Source organism: Corvus brachyrhynchos, unplaced genomic scaffold (assembly GCF_000691975.1).
Source record: "Corvus brachyrhynchos isolate BGI_N302 unplaced genomic scaffold, ASM69197v1 scaffold101, whole genome shotgun sequence".
Lineage (NCBI taxonomy): Eukaryota > Metazoa > Chordata > Aves > Passeriformes > Corvidae > Corvus > Corvus brachyrhynchos.
Genome location: NW_008237239.1, coordinates 6,664,400 through 6,689,510, shown reverse-complemented (window position 1 = coordinate 6,689,510; position 25,111 = coordinate 6,664,400). Strand labels below are relative to the sequence as shown.

Below are 25,111 nucleotides of genomic sequence, written 5' to 3'. Positions count from 1 at the left end.
CTTGAGAAAAACTTAAACATTTTAAAAAGCAAATATTTCATTCCTGATGTTGCAGTGATGTGACATGCATTCTCAGGCTCATTTAATGGAAACTCACCACAATATATTCCATAATTTTTCCCATTTTATGGTTGGTAATTATTTTTAGTCCAGGTGAAGTCTTAGACCCTTCCCACAACAAACACATAAACAATTCCACCAGCTGAACTGGAAAGAGGGCATAGGGTGGAAATAAATTCAGAAAATGACTCATTTAAATCAGCACTGCTATTGAAAGAAATGTCCCCAAACCTAAAATGCTGGATATTTGATTATTTGCTCCTTTGGAGAAAGAAGCACTGCCTAGATCAATGAGGATTACACTCAGTTAAACAAAGTACTTATGCGTTTAAACCAGTATCTTTTCACCTAAATCCTTCTCTCTAGATGCTTCTTTAGTTGTCTAAAAATAATCCAGCTTTTCAGAGCGAATGCCTTCCTAGGCCGTGAACTTGCCAGGAGACTACAAAAGTGTGCAATTTCAAGAGAAATCCTATTCATCTTCCTATATGCAGCTTCACAAACATAATTTTCTATTTTACTGATGAAAAGTCAACCACTTCCTTCGGGTTTTGTAATCAGTGCTAGAGACACATATTAATAGGCTCAGAAATATTAATTTACCTTTAAGCCAAATATCAGTTTCTTATTCTGGTCTGCAATAATTCAAAGACTCAGAACTGTAAGGCCAGAAGGGACTATTGGCTAACTCTTGTGCACTTGCAGGCTTCAAAACTTCCTATGGTCACTCTGAAACGGAGTCAACTAAAGCATGAATAACATTTCCCAAAACTTTCAGAAAGGTATCTACCATTGGCTTGAAGATATCTAGAGATTCACCATTTTGGTAATTTCTTCTTTCTTTCTTAAAAGTTTCAATAGATAGTTTCCTAACTGAATTTATCTATCTTTCTTCACCCTCTACCCCATTTGTCTGCAGCCAGTACTTTCTTTTTGTTATGGGTCTCTGACATGGTAAGTGAGCAACATATGTGATGATTCAGTTATGTTTCAAGTGGCAGCATGCAGAGGCAATATTGCATCTGTATTCCTACCCTATTTAAAAACCAAGACATGCACAGTATTATTTTGGGAAAAACTCCTTCCCTTCTTTAATAACCAGAATATTTTGAGGCTAGTGTCCAACATATATTTCCAGTTTCTGCTGGTTTAATCCAGACTCTGAAGACACAATCCTGCCTAGCCTTTCGCCCAGATTTCTCTCTTCCCTCTTCCTACCACAAGAGTTTGTGTGAAAACATTGAAGATCAAACCATGAAACCAGTCAAGCTAAACAGTAATCTTTCCATGCTGGCTTTCAGCATTATTAGTATCTCAGTCTGGTAAACCATGTACCCCTCAAATTGCTTTCACTGATACAGCAGCCAACAAAGCCCCCAGATGGGGACAATCTGCTGCAGATGAAAGGTTCTTCTGTTACCACATGCAAGCAGACTGTTATTGCAGTGTGCTTCTGAGTTCATTATGTTAGCCCTGCAGTTATTTCTTTGGCTTGTATGTGTGTAACATTGCCTTTGTTACCATCACTGCTCTGCAGTATCGTGACTCTGACAAATTTTAATGCCACCCATTTCATACACATTTCTATATTTCTAGCACAATTACTAAGAAACTCGACTACAACTTTAATTCAGTGACAAATCATTGTTCATAGTAATTTCTGAAATAAGGCACTCAGATTTGAATCTCTTTGTCAGATACTCTACCACACCTTTGTTTTTAAATTAAAATAACATAAATTAACAAGTCAGAAGCTTTGCAAAAGTCTAAGTCTACAAATTCTATCAGATATCACTAATCAAAGGTGTAATCTCTTCAAGACATGTAATCAAGCATTTTAAAATAATCGTTTTCATTATAGACTATCTGCAAATATATTTTTATCTTTGAACTTATTTAATTTTGCAATTACAGTTTACAAAAATCAGCGTTGCTATCTTCTATAACTTCTTCCAGTACCTAAATAAAACTTGTCATTTATTTCCTTAAAATAAATTATCTGTGTGATTTGACAGGCTGTAACTCACAAGATAACAAAGTATCCTGCCTTAACAAGCTGGTTTTTTACTATTCAGTAGACAATTCTATAATTCTATAAATTCAATCAGTCATTTATTCTATTGCATATTTATCACATTGGTAGCATTGCTGATGCAAGTATTTTAGATTACTATTACACATTAAAGAGATCTATTGACTTCACTGGGAATATTTATGCAAAGTGATATAAACTCAAGGAAAACAACAAGGAAATTGTGTCTTAGGTCAGAAAGCTAAGAAAAATAATACTATCACCACTCTCAGCAATAAAAAAAAGGAAAAGGAAATGGCAGTTCTCCATTTTATTAATCATTTAGTGCTTTTCAATTTGTTTTCAAATTTATTTTAAAATGTTACATTACGAATTAAGATCTTTGATTTTACTTTTTTCTCTGTAGGTACTCCCACAAACTCTGTGTGTTACCAACGGGGAAAAATAGGCCTTTGAAAAACATATTAAAAAGCACTAAAGCCAAGAGCAACCAAATAGCAGCAAAGCTCAGGAAATTTCCAAAGCAAAATTTAAATTTTTTTTGAAACTTAATAAAGAAAAAAAATGTAGGTCTTGCTATCTCTTTTCATCTTTCCATAAATTACCAGCAATATGCTTTCCATCTGTTCTGGTTTGGAATATGGAGATCCAGGTATCCAGGCACACAGACCGAATGTCCTATGGGGTCCTCCTGAAAAGGCCAAACTCCACACACTGTAATGCAGTGTAAAGGCCTCCACCTGTGTGTAGGTGACTTGACACACCTTGAACTACACCTCAGATGTAATGCATGTAGGAGGGAGTTCCTCTGAAAGAAGTTCTGCACTCTATGGGCCTTTGTCTCCTGCTGACATAATTTTAAGTCAGATACAATAAATAGTAACAACAAATAAAACTACCATGTGTTTAAGAAAAATTCAGTCCCAAAACAGGCTTAAAACAGACATCTAAGAACAATTCAGCAAGTTTTAATGCTGATCTCTTGAGCAATCAGTAGTAATAACCAGTTGGATCACACATGGTGTGCATATCAGCTGTCCAGAACCAAGTTCATTTATGACTTGTTACACTTTGGAAAAGCTTTTCACTTTACACTGTTCAAGGCAAGCACTTAGAATGTGTACAGCAATACATACAAGTGCTCAGAGGTCTAATCTGAGGATCTACCTTGACCTGGGTGAATTACTCAGTTTATGGCTGTGAGAACTGGCTACAGTGACTAATGGTTTCTCTAAATATCCTTCATGTTTCTGGGAAAAATTCCTACTCTGTTTTGTTTCTGTTGGTTTACCTCCTGTGAGTAGAACTGGCTGAAATACTTTTGTGTGCACATGCATTTGTGCACGCAGCTCATTAAAACACATGGCTCTTTTAACAGAAGATTTTTACAATTGTGGAAGACTCAAAGCTCCCACGTCTTTCAAATGTGGCATTTGTTGATACCTAGCATCAGTGAAATTATAAACATACAGGAAGAACAAATGTGCACGAGTTGACAAACTCATACTGCTATAATTTTTTAAAAGAAGTACAGTTTAACTTCATTGAGAATGCCGGTTGTTCAAATACCACCAGGGTGATAGGTTCCTTCAAATGCTTAACGTAAATGAGTGAAAATGAACAGAGCATTTCTACCCTCTCCCAGCAAAAATGAATTCACTCCTGCAACCTGCTTCCTTCACCACTAGAACAATGCATGCCATTTAGCTGGAAGTGCTCCTTGGGTAACTTTTCTCCAACACAACCACTAATGTGCAATAAATCCAGTATTACGTGACTGATTACTCACCTCATCAACTCGAGGATCTTGAGCTTGAGCAGCATTGGGCACTGGGGAGTCACAGTCTGGGCTATAATGCTCACAATAGTCAAATGCAGCTCTGGGATCAGCTATAATCAACAGCTGCTGGATCTCACCCTACAGGAAAGCATATGCAGATTAAATAACAAAACCAAAGGTAGTCTACAGTTCATCAGAAGTACAGTGTTCACATTCAGAAACAAAACCAGGCACATAATACTTATATATTTCCATATGTTATAAATAACATATCCACTTAATTTCTGCTGCTATTATGGAAAACAACTATTGTTCACATGGCAAAACAATGCAAATTAAGTCCAAATGCGCTTAGGTGCAAAATTCTGGCTTAAAATCATGTCTGGTTTTGAAAGGAGAGAGTGGGAAGGTGCAACTTCTGATCTGTGATTTTCATGCTGTTTGTTTACTTCTTTACTGGAATCGGTCTAAATTCCTAAGATTTAATTCAGGGCACTTACTATTACCAGCATGCAGCTCAGCATGCAAGTGATCAACAATATAATTCTGAGTTTGCATCACATATGCATTCTCAAAGGAGACAATGAAATAAAATAAAATAAAATAAAATAGTCTGTACCAAAGACAGTTATTTGAATAAAACATAATTAAGTAAAAGCACTGTGTAAATACACACTACAGAATGTGTTAAAAAAAAATTAATTTCTAAAAAATGTTGGTTTTGCCTCTATTCCCATATATCATGCATAAAAACAACATCACAGAAAGAGACCCACTATTCTGGATAATAAAAATTGCTCTGCTGAGATCCCCTACAGAGACCTTGTATGTTTATCATTTTCCACAGAAAGCTGTCTGGTATCCAGCATATTCCTTAACATAGTGGTACTATTTAAGCAGCATTAGGTAAATTCCTGCCAACATTTCCACTATAAATTTTCTCATCCAGTAGCTTCTTATGCTCACATAAAAATAAGTTTGTTGGAAATTGGCACATATTCTTGGTCAAAACCCATTAATTTCAATCTCTCACTATTTCCCCACAAGGGAGTGATTTTTAAGCTTTTATATACTTTGAACATAATTTTATTTTGGTTTTACCCAAAATAAGGACAAATTAATACCTTTGTTAGTATACCTGTGATTGCTTTGTCATTAAAGAGAAGATATAATAACTGATGAAAATCTACAGCTGGGAAAACTCACAATTCTCTCAAGTATTTCCAGAATCACTTTACATCTATCATAACAGTAACCTTTAACAAATTAAGAAAATTGGAGAATATTTTAAAATAGTTAATAATAATTGTAACATTCCTTCCTTTCAAAATGAAAAAACAGAGACATAAGCAAATTTCTTCAAACTGAAAAAAATAAATCAAACAATAATCTGCAATTTTCCTAGTTCTACAACCTTTTTACTAATTTTTCAGGCATAAAGTAGGACATAGTTTCAGAGCACATAATGGCTGTATGTTACAAGTCTGCTTTTTACAGTACTCTCAGCTCACTTTACCTTACAGACTCATGTGTGTCTCAGATTAATTTAGACACAGAATATTTTTTTCTAAGCTTCCAGAAATACTACAAGTGCAGCAGTTTGTTTCTCTGTCAGCAGTTCTGTACTGTCTCCTTTATTTTCCTTAATTCATTAACGCTTCCTGATTTGGGCATCTTACAAAACCTGCTATACATACAGAAAAATTCCCCCTTTGATTTCTTACATGACCCCCTCAAGAGCTAGAGTGCTTTGAGAGGTTTTGTACAGTCACTGTCAGCCTGAGCTACGCATCTGCCATCTCCAGCAACGTGTTTCTGAAATGCTCTGCCCTTTCTCTTCCACCAACCACATTAAAATTAAGTGAGGCAGAAGAAAAAGTGGGAGAGAATAAGCAACTGTAAGACAAAAGATGTAAGCAATATAGGTGGATGTGTAGAACCTCTGCCCTCACCCTGCTGAGTTCAAGTCATGGTCTTGGTCTTTGGCCCTGAGCAGTCCTGGCTGTCTGAAGCGCCTGGACAGATCTCCATGTCTGCAGTGTGCCAGCCAGCAGGAGCCATGCCCAAACGGCTCCTGAAACTACTGTTTAGTCAGAGAGCCTAAAAGAACCCAGCTCCAGGAATACAGCCAGTACTCTGGAGTGTTGTGCTGGTCTTGAATGCCATGGAATTTTGGCACTGAGTTTTGCTGGATTGTGTGTTTGCAAGAAGCACTTGGTATGCTGTTACCACTTGGCTTGAACGTTCCTAAATTGGTTAAAGCTGTTCCTGATCCATTGACTGTACTTCCCAGCCCTGCCCGTCTGCCTGTCATAGGTCTACATAGAGGGAGGCCCTCAGAAATCCTACACAGAATACATAAATTTTTATAGAATACATAAATTGCTACTGGATATTCATGTGTGAGAAGTTTACTGAGGAACTGATTGATTGTACATTTGGAATCCCAAATGTTAGTTTCCCTCTTTTTCCTTCAAGATGTGCTATAAAAATATTTCCAGAAAATTATCCATTTTCATTTTCTATTTTCTGTTTTTATTTTCAGTCTTTGCTAATTAAATTGTTTCTCTGAGAATTTTGTTCTGTGAAGTATTGGCCATGCTGTAACAGTAGTCAAAGAGCTTTCCTTTCAGATCAGGTGAATCATCTCAGCCCATGAAGTTCCGCACACATTATTGCAGATTTCATTATTGTGATTTAATTACCATTCTAAGGTATTTGTTGGACAAATCTATACTCTTTCGCTATGAAAAATTTTCACAGAATAACTTCAGTCTTTACAAACACATTCTTTGATTTCAGCTGCTTGATTTTGTGAGACCAAAATAGAATTTTATAAAGTTCCTACCAAATAATCTACAAATAATCTGGTCATATTTTATGACCTGGAGTCATAAATGAGGCACTTAAAGATCTACCTGCACAAATCCTGAGAACTCTGAATTATGTGTTATTAAGTATTCCAATAGCTGATCTGTAAAACAATACTGAGGTATCTAAATATATATGCATATGTCATACCATTTTTCTTATACAAAAATTTCAGGAAAAAAGGAAGTCTCAGGGTAGAATGATGAAAGCAAGAGAGAGAGCAAAGATGGAGCAGGAGAAAGAAAAATAGATCAAAATGTACAAATACACTTGAGCATCCTTAAAATACTCTGAAAAGTGCAAGGAGAAAAAAAGAAAGCACAAAAGGCAACTGTCTATGTAGAGTAGTTCTTCCATCTCTATGAAACTTACATGACCACATCTGTTGGCAAAGACTGCTCAGGCAATTTCACAAAGTTGGAAGTTGATATCTAACATGTTATAGAAGTAAAGCCTTTCATGTCTCTGCTGAGCCAGTTGTCCACCATGCTTTGGTGTCAGAGGCAAGTGGATGATAGCAGAAGGAAGACGCAGAGAACGTGTGGTGAGGTGTCAGGCAGACACACACAGCCACATTTTCATATTAATACTTGTAACAAAGTGCATGCTTAACTTGCCCCAAAAAGCTCTAAAAGCCTATTTCACCTTTGAGAATCACAATAGAAGAATAACGTACTGCCTTGTAACAATTTTTTTTACCCTGGATAACACTTAAACCAATGTATTTTAACCAGGGATTTGTCAGATGTTTAATATAACTTGCTCATTAGGGATAAGAAAGATGAGAGCTACGTCTCAGTTGCCCAGAGTTGGTGGAGAACATCCAGCAAGGTATTTTTTCTACCATTAAGCATACAAGTACCACCCGGAAGTAAAGTAGATCAATTTTAAATCTTAATATTTAGTTTGGATCCTAAATTCTTTACTGAAAAAGGCACTAAGTTGTTGTCAAAGCCAACATATAACTTACAAAAGGCAAGGCAAAGTTCAGTGATTCATTGAAATATGGAATAAAACCAAGTAAAGTTTATGAACATTTTCATTCCTCTCTATTTTGGGGATATGCTCATAGTTAAAATCAGAGGCTTTTCAATCAGCCTCATGGTTATATGATAAAAGCTGCCTGAGAATCATGAAATATCTTGTCCATCAATTATGCCTAGCATGAAAACATGGTACGGAAGGATTTCTTCTAAAACGTACTCCACCAAATAAGTTACTCTTTGCAGAATCCTCCAAGACTACTAAAAGGAGTTACTTTGATTGAGGAAATATTCACTTGGTTGCATGCCAGAGCAAATGTGGAGAACCAGGCTAGAGAGCTACAAGGACAATATGCTCAAACCAATAGAATTCCTGCCTGCTGGAACAACTACCCAGACATTTACTCACATCAACTGTTCTACTACAAGGAGCACACAAATGTGTGTGATGAATTCACTCTTTGAAAATTCCTCTGTGAATCTCACAGACATTCCACAGTGACATCCTGGAATAAGAAAATATATGTGTATGTACACTTCCAGGACTGATTGAAAAACACAAAGTGGTAACGCACACGTACTGCCTTGTAACAATTTTTTTTACCCTGGATAACACTTAAACCAATGTATTTTAACCAGGGATTTGTCAGATGTTTAATATAACTTGCTCATTAGGGATAAGAAAGATGAGAGCTACGTCTCAGTTGCCCAGAGTTGGTGGAGAACATCCAGCAAGGTATTTTTTCTACCATTAAGCATACAAGTACCACCCAGAAGTAAAGTAGATCAATTTTAAATCTTAATATTTAGTTTGGATCCTAAATTCTTTACTGAAAAAGGCACTAAGTTGTTGTCAAAGCCAACATATAACTTACAAAAGGCAAGGCAAAGTTCAGTGATTCATTGAAATATGGAATAAAACCAAGTAAAGTTTATGAACATTTTCATTCCTCTCTATTTTGGGGATATGCTCATAATTAAAATTAGAGACTTTTCAATCAGCCTCATGGTTATATGATAAAAGCTGCCTGAGAATCATGAAATATCTTGTCCATCAATTATGCCTAGCATGAAAACATGGTACGGAAGGATTTCTTCTAAAACGTACTCCACCAAATAAGTTACTCTTTGCAGAATCCTCCAAGACTACTAAAAGGAGTTACTTTGATTGAGGAAATATTCACTTTGTTGCATGCCAGAGCAAATGTGGAGAACCAGGCTAGAGAGCTACAAGGACAATATGCTCAAACCAATAGAATTCCTGCCTGCTGGAACAACTACCCAGACATTTACTCACATCAACTGTTCTACTACAAGGAGCACACAAATGTGTGTGATGAATTCACTCTTTGAAAATTCCTCTGTGAATCTCACAGACATTCCACAGTGACATCCTGGAATAAGAAAATATATGTGTATGTACACTTCCAGGACTGATTGAAAAACACAAAGTGGTAACGCACAAGGTGGGGTATCTGCACTGGAAAAATAGCTTTGATACAAAAACAATGCAACACTAGAAAAATGCAGTGTTGAGCAACAAAAAAAGGAATTGGAGACCAAATTTGCAGGAAAGCAGTAAACATACAAGTTCTCTTTCCAATTTTGGCTATATCTTTATGTAATTACTGCTTAAGTTAGCCTCATGGTAATAATTGGTACATGTGATTCCAAATTTTTGGAGTCTTCCAAAAATTGGATTCCACAGCAGAAATAGGAACAAAGAAAATTTCCAGTTAGATATGGTGTCAGATTTTCTCAATGATATAAATCATCAAGGGTCTGACTAGTAAGGAATTAATTATTTTTTCATTATATCGATAAATGCTAATGGTGGCTTATTACCTTAACTGACTTCATAAAAAGTTGTAGATATTATATGCCTTCTTGAAACATTTTCTTTTCCTTTTAACTAGGCAATCTTACTAATGCTTTCTAAATATGGTGCATTAGAAAATTACAACCATAAAAGTAGTCAATTTATAGTCTATTTATTACCTAGAATTTCTATCATTGAGAAAAGACACCTCCACTATCAACTGCCACATTGTTAAAAAGGCAAAAGTAGGAATTCTTAGAAGGCTGTAAGGGCACTGTACAAAGAAATCAGTGCAGAAATAATGTTTTCTTCCAGTACGTAAAATTTTATGGTCTAGTTCCTTAGTTCTACAAGAAACTCCGCAGTTCAGAGGCAGATTTTGGGATATCTCTCTTACAAGAATCTTAATAAAAAAATAACCCTGCCAGGTGAAATTAGATTTTGTCCAGGGAATTGCAGGTAAGCATTACTTCAGAAACTGTGCAGGAAAAATAATCAAAACAACAAACCAAAAAAAACCCCAGCAACCAGTTAAACATCTAATTTATTTATTAAAGGTTCAAAAATACTTTCTACAACTAGAGTGTGAGGGTTAGAATTAGCAAAATACCATCTTCCTGATTCACACTGGATAAACTTAGAACCTCTTATGTGCTTATAAGGATAATTATATTTTAAAGATGTTTACATAAATGCTGAGAAAAGCAAAGCAAAACCAATGCTAGGCACTAAATCAACTCATAACAAAATCAGTATCTTTCATTTTCATATTACAGCTAAAGCCTAAAAAGTACAAAGTGAATTTATCAATAGAGCAGCAGAAATCAGCACAAATACCCTAACCTGGGCATTTTGTGCCAACTTTCTCTAATTGGTTATGTGATAGTACAGCTACAGACTCCAAAGAACAAAAGTCTAGACAGCATGGATATCATTACTATAGAATTTAGAAAAACCTGCTGCAGAATTCATTTAATCTTCCTGCAAAGATCTGAGGGATTGAGGAATTCCAGGAGCTTTTAATATAATATTCCATAACCCGGGCCCATTGCATAATATAGCTAGAGAAAGATGTTTAGAGCCTGCCAGACTGAAGCACTGTAAAAGCAATAAATTGTGAAAGCAGAATACTGTACGGGTCAAAGTTTCCACAGAAATCAATGTCTTCTTGATTCTTTGAAATACCATGCTTATAGAAGGATAAATTCAGCTTGGTTAAGAAATAGTTTGATATACCAATTATAATTTTTAACCTTCATAACATAGCTGTTCACAAAGTCAACTGCAATTCTTGGCTGAGAGATTAGATTTTACTACAATGACTATATAACAGCAAGTGTACATAGACACAGGCACGCACGTGTGCCCAAGGACATCCTATTTCTAGATAAAAGATCTGCAAATCTTTTACATTTTCATGTCTTTTGAAACCTTATTTACAACTGTTGTTCAAAACTGAAATGTATTAGACACAATAATAAATGAGGTGATAATAAATCCTATCTGTTAATTATTTTGAAGCTGATGCAGCATGCTGCATTTTTTGATCCCAGGTTGTTAATTTTTAATGTAATTACAGACAGTTTAGTTAAATGACCATTCCTCTGTTTCTTGGGAACATTCCTTGAAAATGAACTTGAATTCCAATGAATTACCAGAACTTTGCTTTCTTCTTCTCTCTACCTCCTGCTTCCAAAAATAAGGAAGGGAAACTAGATTTACTTTTGTTCATTGATCAAAAACTTGTTTGGAAATACTATAAAAAATTAATAAACACCCAATCACCATTCTCTGAGATAAAAAAGAATAAAGAAAAACAAAAAAAGCCAAATAGAAAGCTTTTGTATGAAATGCTGGTTTTTTATTAGTTGCCTCTGAAATGGAAAAATTGTCTGCTTTGCTTTACTTTTTTTTTTGTGTTGGGTTTCTTTTTACTTCTCAGTGCTCACACTGGCCAGTTACTCTGGTGTTGATATCTAAAAGGTTGATTGTAAGTATTTTTTCCTGGAACATTAAACATTTCTCTTCAGTCTGACAGATAGTCAGTGGGTCAGTAGCAATTACTAAATTACTGTAATGGGAAAAATTTTGGCAGTGTGTCCATGAGCTGGTGCTGCAGCTCCACAGGGCAGTGTGAAGCAGAGGATAGTGAGGACACCTCGTTCACACCCCATGCTGGGGGGCACTTTGCCTTGGGCTGGCTTCTCTGTTCTACTTTAGCTGTACAGCAAAGCTGAACACTCAGTAAAGCTCACATTTGCTCAAATACCCATTCTGCTCCTGTCTGCACTTGCACTCTGGGGCTTCCCATGCTCACAGATATGTGAGGGATGGGTCCTCGTCTGCAGCTAAACCACACTGCTGCCAAGGCATTCTCAGTCTATCTCCAGCTGCTCACTCAGGCTATTTAAAGGAATCCCATGCTGTACACAAGTGTATTAGTGCTTTTTTCATGAGAACAGATTCATGACTAGTATCAAAATCTAAACCCTTTATTAACAAGTATTACTGCAAGGATTTAATCCACAAACTCTGTGCTGTTAAAGCTTTCATTGGCTTTAAATGAGAGTCTTATACATCAGGTTTTGTCTTGTTATACTCATTTAAAGCAAAGTGCCTAAAAAATTATGGTATTGGTCTGACGTGAAGTTTTGAAGGAAAAGAAGTGTCTATAGGGAAACATCTGCATAAAGACTCTGTTAGTTATTAACTTATTATAAAACGCTTATAAAAAACTTGTATTGTTCACACCAATAGTACTAAATGAGGAGTGACAAATCCTTAAAGCTGGCAAAGAATAAAAAGATCCCTATTATTTATAAAACATTTAAGCTACAAACATATTTCTATGGATACAATTCAAAATTCTTTTACTAGGTGCCATGCACCCATGTACAAGCATCTCACTCTTTTTGACATTCTTTTTTCTTTTTTTTGGTTTGCATTTTGGGAATTCTCTTTTTTGCAGCAGGCACTTACAAACCAGCTGTTCTTGCAATATGTATTTGAAAACACAGAAGACAATAATTTCAAAAGACACATGCAAAAGTTTGAGGAATGTTGTGACAGTCTTTCAAAAACAAGCATTTACAAATTAGTCCCAGTGATATCAAAAGATTCACTTCAGTGAGCAAGGGCTTAGCAGTGCAAATGAAGGTCTCATAATTTGGCAGTTAATAATAATACAGTTTCTAGACAGCATAATTTTATTATTTTAAGATGCATTCATGGTTTATGATTTGCTTCTCATCATTTGTATGCACCTGATGCTTAGTGCTTGCTTGAATTCACTATCTTGTTTTTAACATGATATGATGTCCGTATTAAAAAAGCACAATATCATAAAACCTCAGATTAGCACTTATATTCAGGAATGAGCAGCAGGCAACTCCAAATTGGAATTTTCTCATATAAAACACACAACACCCCACTAGATTTAGAAAATACTTTATATTTGCTTTTAAAGCTAAACCAGAATCTTTCTAACAGCACTGTTAAATAAAATGCCTCTTAGCTTTAGCACCAGTAGGTAAACTTACCAAAGAATATTGTGTGTTTTGGATATACAGAACCAGTGAATTTGGCAGCCATTTATCATGTTCTTAGGACACTAATCAGCCCTTTCCTTCTTTCAGTGATCTATTTGATCTCTGGACACCCAGTATGCTTATTTACTCAGAAAATATTGATTTTCATAGGGAAGTTATGTCATTAGGTCATGTAACATCGATTAAAATGTATGCACTTAAAATTTCCCAGTGTGCTATAACATATTCTTGCATTAGTAATAGTCAGACTACCAGAATCAGAACAAGGATAGGACAACTGCCTAGAAAATGGAGGTCAATATTAAGAACAAAAAAAAAAGAAAAGGAAATGGTCAAGAATTTAATTTAGTTAAATCTTGTATTGCAAACTTAAAATAACACAATTAGAAAAAAAGAAGAATATTTGAGCCACTGGGATGTAACATTGTTTTAAAGTAAGTGTGAAACATTCTTCACATGAACAATATTTATTCTGAAGATTCTAAATGAATGATCCATGCAAATATGTTAGAGAAATATGACTGAAAGAGTAATTCCTTCTTCAAAAGATACAATCAAGTTGTGAGAAGGACAGAAAAATGTATTATAATAATAGCTGTTTTGGACTCATTTGTGTACACCAGAGTTCAGAGAGGCTTAGAAGCACCTTCTAAGGGAACAGGAACATAGGATGTATCTAATTGTTCACAGCACTGATTCTGACAGGGCTGAACTCCGCTTTCAGTGGGAGTGAGATACCTTAGAGATGCAGCTGGGTTTGGTGCAGTTGTGTTATGCTGCATACCTTGGTTCAAGACCAAAAAGAAACACTATCATCTTCGATTAGTAGGTCACGGAAGTGTAAGACTTCATTATATTTATCTACAGGTTATTATTTCCACATTTTAAATATCCATTCAGTCTGAGGAGACTGAAGAGTGCTCCACTGCTCCTGCAACCAAATCATTGGCTTACTATGAGTAAAAATAATATCATTATTACCCAAGATATAACAGCCTCTGTGATGCATGGATACAATATTAATCCTTCAGACACTGTGAGCTGTGGATTACAAAAAGTATTTGTCTTTAGGGGCTTCCTACATTTAAGCTAACAAAAGCTATAAATGTCGTATGAAAAGTCTGCCGTATGCAGTTTTAAGCCTTAAACAGTTAAATCTAATGTTGTGACTAGATAACTTCTGGAATCTCCTGTGCACAGAATAGGACACATTGTGTTATGTGTATCTTCAGTGACTATTGTGGTCTCAAGAAACAGCAGGGTTCAAAACACAGAAATACTAACAAGGAGACCCATGAAATCACCAAATGTCACTCTGAGCTGCCATGAATGAGAAAACCAGAACATTTAACGCACAATCACGACACTCTCAAGGAGAGACAGATTTCAGGAAACAGCACCAAACTTTAGAAATTGTAGCAGCAGTAACTAAGGGATGGATAAATTCTTGTAAATAAAACAAGAAGAATGCTGTTTAGAGTAGAAAAACAGTAGACAAACTCAAAATGAACCAGATTATGTTTTGTTTGGCCAGACTTAGGACAGAGGTCACTTGGCTTGTTCACCCTAGAGAAGAGGAGACAGAGGTGAGACCTCATCGCAGTCTGCAACTTCCTTGAGAGGGGAAGAGGAAGGGGCAGGCACTGATCTCTTCTCTGTGGTCGCAGTGATAGGACCCGAGGGAATGGCATGGAGCTGTGTCAGGGGAGGTTTAGGCTGGATATCAGGAAAAGTTTCTTCACCGAAGAGGAGACAGAGGTGAGACCTCATCGCAGTCTGCAACTTCCTTGAGAGGGGAAGAGGAAGGGGCAGGCACTGATCTCTTCTCTGTGGTCGCAGTGATAGGACCCGAGGGAATGGCATGGAGCTGTGTCAGGGGAGGTTTAGGCTGGATATCAGGAAAAGTTTCTTCACCCAGAGGGTGGTTGGGCATTGTCACAGGCTCCCCAGGGAAGTGGTCACAGCACCAGCCTGGCAGAGTTCAAGAAGCATTTGGACAATGCTCTCAGGCACATGATGTGATTCCTGGGCAGTCTGGCCTGTGCAGGGCCAGGAGTTGGCCACGATGATCCTTGTGGATTCCAACTCAGGATGGTCTATGATTCTATAATCCATTAAAAATGTATATGGCCCAGTATTTTGTTTAAACTTTTGAGGTACGTTCTAATTTCAACATGCACATTTTTACCTACAGATTCAGGTAAATGAACACAGGTATAAATTAATCCATGGTGACTGTACAGTAAAAGAGAAAGCAGAAACCTACCCCAAAAGCAAGGATTGCAAGCTTCTAATTTAAGTAAGACTTCACACTTAATCGAACCCCCCCTTAATTTCAAGACCAGCCTTACAAGATGGTAACTGATTTTTCTGAATAAAAAAAGAGAGAAGAGGTGCACTTTTAGAAAACCTAATCACTGAAGGAATCCAGAAATGTACAGTGAGGCTAGAAAAGGTAGAAATGTTGCTGTTCTCAGTATTGAATGTTAAGATTCAGCCTCTAAACTGACGTTACAGACAGCTGCACAATTTCTTTTGTGAGTCCAAGGCCTCTTTCTTAGTGTGTCTCAGCTGGAATTGAAGCACTGACTTGCCATGTCAATGCATGAGATTTCAGAAAAAATATTTGTCTGAGAAGCAGCTACCACTACCTTCCTTTTCCATCCTTCCACAAGTGACAACATGCTTGGACAAAAGTAATTTTAACTCATTCTAGCAAATTCTGTTAAAGTTATATCCTTGTGTCCATGTTGATGTCACACAAGTTTGACTTCAAGAAAAATGCAGGGTTATTTTTGAGTTTCTTCAGTTATCTGGTAATTCTGATTTAAGTGCTAATTTCAATTTGCTAAGCTATGTCTCACTCCAACCTTATTGGCTCTTCCAACAGTTGCTCACCAAAAAAATATTGCATTCTACCACATCTCTTCCCATCTTTTAATGTAAATGATAAAATAAGTATCTCCCTTTATGCACATATCATAAAAAATTATTTCCAAACATCTATGTTTGATCATTTCAGCACCTCTGAAAGTTCAGACAGATATTTTTATTTAGTGATTGCACTGAGTTAAACAAACCAAACATCAATGCTTAGTTATTGTGCATTTTCCTCCTCGACAGCTTTTTAAATGGCTACAAATTTTGCAAGAACAAGCCAGGCCCTGTTGCCTTAGTTTCTATTATAATCTGAAATCACATGGAAACCACTAAAAAAAAAATCAGTTTATCTAATTTTATTTTTCTCTGAATTCTTTTTTGCTTATGCATATTCATATTGCACACATTTTTGACTTATTGTCAAAACCACATATTGGGGAACCTGGTTTCTCACCTAAGAAAAAAAAAACAAATGAAAATTTAAAGTAATTATCCGATGAGGAGACCAAAAACCTTTGTCACATCCCAGAGAGAGGCATCTGTGGAATACATCTTCAAATGGAAAATAATGTTCCTCAGATGTTCAAACTCTCTTGGGGACTACAGGTGAATTAGGCTGCAAATACCAAACATATCATACTGATTGATCCAGTAAATCACCCCAGAAATTTCCATATTCAAAAGGCCCACAGTTCATCATGTCCATGGAAAACAAAGATAACAATGCCACAATGTTACACTCAAAATTCATATTTCTCCTCTTGATATCTATGCAGTTTCTCCAGCATATGTTCTGCTTAAAGCTAGCATGAAAACCATTTATAGAGCACAGATGTTCTGTAGATGAAATAACTACCAATCTGTAATTTCTCATTTTTCATTTTTAAATTTTTCAATTTTAACCATTGTATAACAATGTTATAGAAGAAACTCAGTAGTGTAGATCTAAGAAGCTTCATAATTAGTCTGTAAAAATAATTGTTGACATAAGGATTCTACCCAGAAAGGCCTCCTGACTGGCAATTACATACTTCCTTAAAGGCATTTTACCCTTCCTATATGTACTTCTTGGCCAGTAAATGATGGAAACATATATGTCCTTATTGCCAAAGTATGTTCCATTTACTGGAAAGAGTAATGAGTGGGATAAACACTATAACGAATTCATATTACACAGAAAACTTTCCAGGTCCTTCTCCCCTGCTCTCAGATACTGTTAGCATACACAAATATTTGCAAATGTTTAAGAGAGACAGAAGCAAAATGATTCAGTGTCATACTACACAACTGTCCCTGATTAATTCTCCCAAATATATCAGGTATCTCAATATTAGGCAGAAAGACAAAAAAAGCAACTGCCTTCCAGATACAACAAAAAGGACAGAAAAATGCATCAAATCTTCCAACAATACACTTCCCTCTTTTACTTCTCTTTTATTTCAGCCTACTGTAACAGGTTCTATAAATCAAAGTTTCTATATTATACCGGCATTTGACCTAAAAGATTATTCTGGTTTGTATTAAGCACCTCACTTAATACAAAATAATTCAATTGCATTTGCTCATTATTGATCTGTACCTCAAAAACTTCTTCATCCAGAATCCTGGTTCCAAAGACAGTGATGCCATTGGTGTCCACAACTGTTTTGTCACTTCTGTCAAGTGGTTTTGTAGTTTTTTTGTTACAGTCAACAATCATTGTAACACTCTTTTTCTCCACACTGATAGCTACTCGATGCCACCTATTAAAAAAAACCCAATAAGATTCTACTGCAGCTTATGTTTTTAAAACTAGGTCATTGCGTTCTCATCAAATCAGTATATAGCAGATGGTGCACCAATTAATTCACAGATAAAATTTTAAATGTCTCCCTTTATTTCCTTCTTTTATACATACTCCAATGTACACAGTGTTTTCACTATTTGTGGTATACATTCTGTCCCTCAGCACAAAGGAATCTGATCCACAGCTCCTTGTGAACACCCTCTGTAAGGTGAAGCTCAAGCTGATCTTCCCTACATCTTTAACCAGAGAACATCACCAAACTTGAATTAGAAGCCAGTGCATTGTTTACATTTTAATAGATTAAATGATCTGACAGCAGATTCTTTTCTATGAACATGTTTGATTTTCCAAATTACTTAGGCAAATATAATTAACCCAGCAGGTTATTATTTATTATTTAAAATTTACTATTTTTTTGGTGTGATCAACCACCAAAATTTTACCATGCTCTTTTGTTTATTTGAAGGTATTCCATAGATATAGAGATTTTTCAAATACATGCAACAGCTCCAACATAGATGCTTTCCCAGACAAATATTTACAAATACTTGGCACTATTCCTGCAACAGTAGCCCTGCCTACATAATAGTCACCAGTGAAGGAAGTGATTCAGAGTACTGACAAGTGACTTTATTTTAGAGATATTTGAGAATAAAATTTTGTATGATTTGCCCTACACTACTATGTTCTTTATGAGACTTTATCAATAATCATGACAGACCACATTAATTTAGTGAGCCTCTCTGCTATGACAAATATTTAAAACAACAGCAGACCACTCTGTAATCCAGCATGAAGCAAAATGTTAAAGAATCTTTGATAGACCAGGGCAAAAAGTGTAAAGTATGTCATACTAGTGACTGGTAAGAGGAAGGCAGGAATCAAATTATTTTAGTTGGCATTTGTGGCATTAGGGTTGCCTGAATCAGAGAGAAAGCTTAGATCATTGTTAAAAAGAGCTTCTGTGTATCAAAAGGAACACCTTGAAGCTAATGGAATCTGACTGCTAAACAGTGTCACTGAGCCAGAACTATAATTCCATGTTTTCTCTGGAATGCTGTTAAACATTATCATTATAAAAGCAAACTGGCCATGCATCCTCAGGCACATTACATTATTCACACTTTTTAAATATATCTCAGTTTGAGATGAAGATTGTTGTCCCAGATCCTTCATAAAATAGCCGAGTCAGAAAAACATTGTTGGCTTGTCTTTTGAAAGTGTGTAGAAGCTGAAAGCATGAAATCATAGCTCACTTTGGATAGGATTGACTCCAGTTGATTCAGAAGTTGTATAGTCTCACTGTAGGAAATTGTACCAAACAAGTTCATTTTTATTTCTTCATTTTTGCCAGTTTATCAACATTTTTAGGTGAAATTCTATGTCACAACTTTGTTATTTAGCAAAAGTCCATTTAAAAAAATGCTGCTTTGTTTATCACTCCTTCTGCTAGGGAAATGAATCAAGTCTAGGTTTCATCATATAATTCCATTGTCTGGTTATACTAGGCCAAGGAGACAATTGGTTTTTTTCTTTTTCTTTCCTTCTTTATTGCTTTATAAATATATTTCATTATAGTTCAGTTTTTGCCCTTCCTCACTGAGTTGTTTCCTTTTGCTCTAGTAAAATTTATTTTTGTCTATCTTTGAAGACAGTGGCTGCTTTCTTGGGCTGCAGCACAATAAAAAGCCTTTGAAAGAATGAATGTCCTTTTACAAGCACCAGAATGACATTCCCGGAGAATGATTGCTTGTCTACAAAGCTACAAAAAATTAACAACTGTATTACTGATGAAACAGGTGTTTGAGATTAATTCCTTTACTGGGGGTGCAGTATGAATCCTTGCAGCACTTGGGATTAATTGTTCACCTTATTCTTTCCTGATTTCCTTATACATAGGATTTCCTTATACATAGGATTTCCTTATACATACACATCTTAAGCCATTTTATTTATCAGCTGTTTTGGCTTGGGATAGAAGAAATTCTGTGCTGTTTTGTCAACTTGTCTTCACTCTGCCTACCACCTTCAAATGGACCAGACAATTCTTTTAGTGAGACTCTATATTGCAAAGGAAGAATCTTCACAGGTTTAATTTGGGTGGGTTTAACTTCTCTGATTATTTCCTCACTCTCGAGTTATAAAAATGGCAGATAAGAAAGGTGGTTTGTTTCATTTACAGCTGTATACACCATTTGGAGCTGGAACTTTATTATGCTGCAAAACTTCTCTAACTTTGTACTACACCAGTCCAACTAGCTAGAAACCATGTTACTGACTTAAATATTTAAGAAAACTGTTTATAAATACCATAATCACCTATACAGTGGTCTGCAATGTGCTTTCCATTTTAAAACTTTACACTTACTTGCCGTCAGCGATGTTGACTGTTCTGAAAAGAGGATAGTCTTCTGGAGCAGGTTTTCCATTTTGGTCTTCAAATAGAAAGACAGGGGATCTACCAACTTCAACACCTACTTGTTGAATTCCTTGTTCATTGTAGATAGACAAAAGGAAAGACTGAATACCCTTTTTAGGTTTTACTGTCATTAATATTGAAAAATCTTCTGGAAAACCACCACCTGTAAACAAAGTGATATATACAACTATAAATTCAGAAAAAATGAAACCATTTTTACATTTTTTTTTCTATAAGCACATAGGATACAGCATACAAATGGCAGGGGTTTTCTAATTCTCAAAAATGAGTACATAAAAAATTATATTAGGAACATTTTCTATGTTTTTTTTCTTTCTGGTCTCACTTTAATTTCTGAAAGGTATACCTTAATGGTTCTTAAAAACAAAACTTGTAAATCATACAATCATAGAACAGTTTGGGTTGAAAGGGACCTTAAAACTGATCATGTGCAGCCTCCTGACATGGCAGGGATGCCACACACTAGGTTGCTCAGGGCCTCATCCAAGCTGGCCTTGAATACTTTCAGGCTTGGGCATCTACAACTTCTCTGGGCAACCTGTTCCAGTGCCTCATCACTCTCTGAGTAAAGAATTTCTTTGTAACATCCAATACTACTCTCTCCTCTTTTACTTTGAAGCCATTCCCCCTTGTCCTATCACTATCTGCCCATGTAAATAGTCCCCATCCCTCTTTTTTAGCCCCTTTAAGTACTGAAAGGCTCAAGAATACTTAAAGGTTACTGAAGGATCCTCCCCCCATAATGGGATCTTCTCGGAGCCCTCTCTCCTCCAGGCTGAACAAGCCCAGCTCTCTCAGCCTGTCTTTGTAGGAGAGGTGCTCTAAATCTATTGTGAATTCATGCAATAACACAAGCTATGAAAGAACCAGCGTAGTTTCACATTCATTGCTTTTTTAATTCATCTTCTGCTAAGCAATCTTCTAATTTAAAATTGTGCACTAAAATTTCACTCAACATAATAAGCATCAGTACCATAGCAAGTAAGACTCCTGGGTACTTCAATAGCCCTTGATAACAATTTATTTTAGTTTCTCTCCCACAATATATATTTGGGTCTTTCTAGAATTACATTGTGCATAACATTGAAAAAATACATGACTAGTTCTATTTAATGGGAGCTTTAAGCAAAATCAAAGAATATTAATTTTCATTTATTCCCTGATGCCTTGTCTTTGAAGTAGAGATGATATATCAAACACTGTTTCCACCTTTACAACTAAAACTAAACAAAATTGAAAATATAGCTTATAAAGGAAGATATTGCTTATAAAGGAAGTACTGAAGTACTGCTCCTGTTGAATCTTGTGGTAAATCTGCATTTCACTTGATATGAAACTCTACTAGGCTTAACAACAAACAAAGTGTAAGACTGAGATTCTAAAATCCAGAATATGCTCTGGATCTATGTGGCTTCATCTGCAATTTGACATGCAAGAAATAGATGAGAATCTAATAATAACATTGGCAATGAATATAGCTGCAGCTTTGTGTGCAGAAGAGTGGATAAATGTTCTTAAGTATTTTAATATAATAATAGAACAAGCTTTAATAAAATAATATCTTGTGGTTTTCTAATGAATTAAAGCATGTAAGAATTCATCAAACTCTGATTTTGGAATTTCTTCTTCCAACAGAAAAAATATAAGATTGTTTCCAAGACAGATATCGTGGGAAAACTCCAAAGATCCTAGATTCTTCCATGAAGACAAGTTTTACTTCTTGAATTGCAATATGTAAACAAAATGCATAGAATTTTCCTTGCTCTTTAAGTGACATACCATCCTTTTAAACCAGAACCCCCATGTCTTATATTTTTTATATTGTCTGCTGCAATGATACTTTTTGTGCTTTCTTTTTTTAACTATTTATGGAAGCTTGTTGAAACACTGTAGCAATATAGACCATGCTTATACATCATTTTGACATCTTATTTTGAAGGGATCAAAACTCAACAGATAGGAAACATTTCATTTACTCTGGTGAGTTGTTGGTAAAGATTTTTCATGACAGGGTAAGTTAAACTGTACACTATACCTTCTAATGTCAGAGCAAATAGATGACAAAAAAATGGACGAGAGAGAAGATGACTGTCAACAAAGGCCAAAGAAACTATCTGAAAAGCACTGAGCACTTGCCCTATCTGCACTGTTAATCTGAAAGATATGTTGAAAATGCTTAAGGCAGGTGATAATAACTCAGCTTGTCTAGACTTAACATCTGAGGGGGAATAAAAGTGAGCTAAGAAAGGTGACTGAAAATGAGTCACGTGTCTCAGTTCAGTAGTTTCTGTCATCACTGCTATGACATAATATTCCCAAATGTTTTATCTTGAATCTACTTTGGGTAATCATAAAAAAATTCCTCCAAACACAGTTGTGATTGAAAAAGCCAAAAAATAAATGACATTTAGACATGTAAAACTGTATATATTGCATCTAACATATAAAACTATACGCATATACAGTTCTTGGACACACATCTGGAATACATATCAGAACCTTCTCAAATGCTTTTAAATTTCTTGTTAATTGGAATGGTCCTATTTGAATAATAAATAACAGTAAGAATTGGAGGGAAAATATCTAGAAAAATATTTTTATATATTTGGGTTATCATTCCTTCATGCTTTTGCAAAAGATAGCTAAGAGCATGTACAACAACAGTATAACAAAAATCTAAGCAGTTTACATATTACAACCATATAATGTCTTCTAGTCAGTGAAATCAGAGTCCATTATATTGTGGGAAGTTGGTAAATAATATTAAATTCATTTTTTAAAAGATGGATAAATTGCTGGATATATTGTACTTCCTGATGAGTTACAGGAGTTAGATGAAAGCAAAGATGGGATGTGTTACAACTTGTATTGTTTATCTGAAGTGATATCTCAGAACTTGGTTTTATCTTGGATATCTTCTGTAGTCTTTCCACTGCTACAGAGCACTAAGAAAAAGGGACGTGCTCACTCAAATTTCTTTAAGAATAATCTGAAATACAAGGATTTCTTCTGGTGAGAAGAACACTTGTTCCACAAGTTTGAAAAGGAAGTAATTACCATAATCACCTCCAAAAAATTGTTTTGATGGATTTTTACTAATGTAAAGGACAGCAGGACACTTTCTATTCAACTTAGTTGAGAGGATAAATTCAAACCCAAGGAACTGTGTTAAAAAATAATATAAATATTATATCTGTAGTGAATTTTGCTTTGATCTTCTTCCATAAATAATAAGTGATGAATTAAGGGAACACATAAGTTACTCTTGAACTGTTATAGCTGTTTCTCACGTTGCTCTGGGAACACATTACAAGAAAATAAAGCATGTTTTATCCTTTTCTAGACCTGAGTGGTATCTATATGATTGCTGCTCTGAAGGACAAAAAAAAAGAAAGTATTTTTCTTTGCCACTTCTTACCTGTATGTATTCTGTATGACTTGGTCAAACTCTACAAATGTGTCAAAACAGAAAATTTAAATCTTCAATGATTTTGGGTTTTAATATTCTTACTATCATTTTCCTCAACAGTTTGAGTCAAGTGACAAGTGACAGCAAAATAATGGAATAAAAGTCTCTCAGTAACATCCAAATAATCTTTCCCAAAATTTGACTAATCCATTTTAGAGAAACCTGAGAGAAGATGGAATCACATTACCAGCTATCCACAACTAGCCTTGTTTAGTCCCCCAAATACCCAGATATTCTGAAGTAATTCTTAACAGATGGTACTTCTGGAAATGATTTTGCAATGGCCAATCACAACTCATTTCTACCACTGCAGCATTACTCCAGGAACTACTACTGCTCTTAAATGCACTACCAAAACAGGAGAACACTTGCCAAAGCCACCAAATAAGGTTTCCATCAGATAGCATCATGAGAGAACAGGTAGTATGACTTACAAGTCTATTTCAGCAGTGACAGAATTTGACAAAGAGCTTTATAACTGAAGCCAATAAAAACCAACTTATTTGGTGGATAGAGAGCCCATCCTGCCATTCATATGCAGGCCCAACTATGGGGACAACAGAAGTGTTTTGTGCTATTGATAACAGACCACATGCTGTGCTTTAGAGACCGTGAAAACATAGGCAGCAAGGTAATGTACAAAAATAACAGCTTTCTGCCAATCTTACCTGGGTACAGCTGCTTTGTTGGGGCACTCAGCTGTGCAGTTTTTGAAACTCTGTAAGCAACATCCGATCCTTTTGAATTCCTTCTGTTTGTGCAAAATCCTGCTGTTCTTGTTACTCCTTCTGGAGAATTGTGAAATTCTAATGCTTTTAGCACATCAACGGGTTCAGCTGACAAGGTTAAAAAAAAACAACAAACAACAAAAAGGATTACTCATCTTGCATGTCTATGGTATGCAGCCTCCAAAAAGGCTTTAATTCCTTTGCAAAAGTATGTGTCTAATCAGAGCAGTAGCTGCATCCTATTTTGACTTATTGCACATTACTCCTATACCATAATATTATTTTAACAGATTTATGCATTTTTAAATATGTAAGAGTTCATCCCATCAAATGTAATTTTTATGATCAGATTTTCAAACTACTTGACTACACACTGAAAATCACCATTTGCAAATGCTGAGGATCTTGCTGATTGAAACTTCCAATACATGCTTTTAATGAGTGATTTCTGAGAAGTGGAACTGATTTTCAAAGTTTGCACAAAACTTTCAGAAGCATTGAATAGCTACTGATAATCTGCTACCACAAATTTTCTGTTGCTAACATTAAAATATATTCTGATTACATATAACTGCTTTCTCAGACACAAAGGGATAAGGAAGCATCTAAACTAATTTCACATCCCAGTTAGAGAATGAAAAATGTACCTGCTTTTCCTGCAAGGACTAAATGGACAGCATTGCAGTCTTTCATTATTTCCAAGTTAAAATGCAAA

At 35.6% G+C, this 25,111-nt stretch overlaps 1 protein-coding gene across 1 annotated transcript in view; it reads right to left on the bottom strand.

The window, feature by feature from the left end:
* Positions 1 to 25,111, bottom strand: part of COL11A1 (collagen type XI alpha 1 chain) — a 134,185-nt gene that overhangs the window by 93,667 nt on the left and 15,407 nt on the right. Inside the window, 4 exon segments of the mRNA XM_017729586.1 lie at positions 3,882 to 4,010; positions 17,553 to 17,715; positions 20,128 to 20,341; positions 24,337 to 24,504. Of these exon segments, the coding sequence (XP_017585075.1) occupies positions 3,882 to 4,010; positions 17,553 to 17,715; positions 20,128 to 20,341; positions 24,337 to 24,504 (674 nt within the window).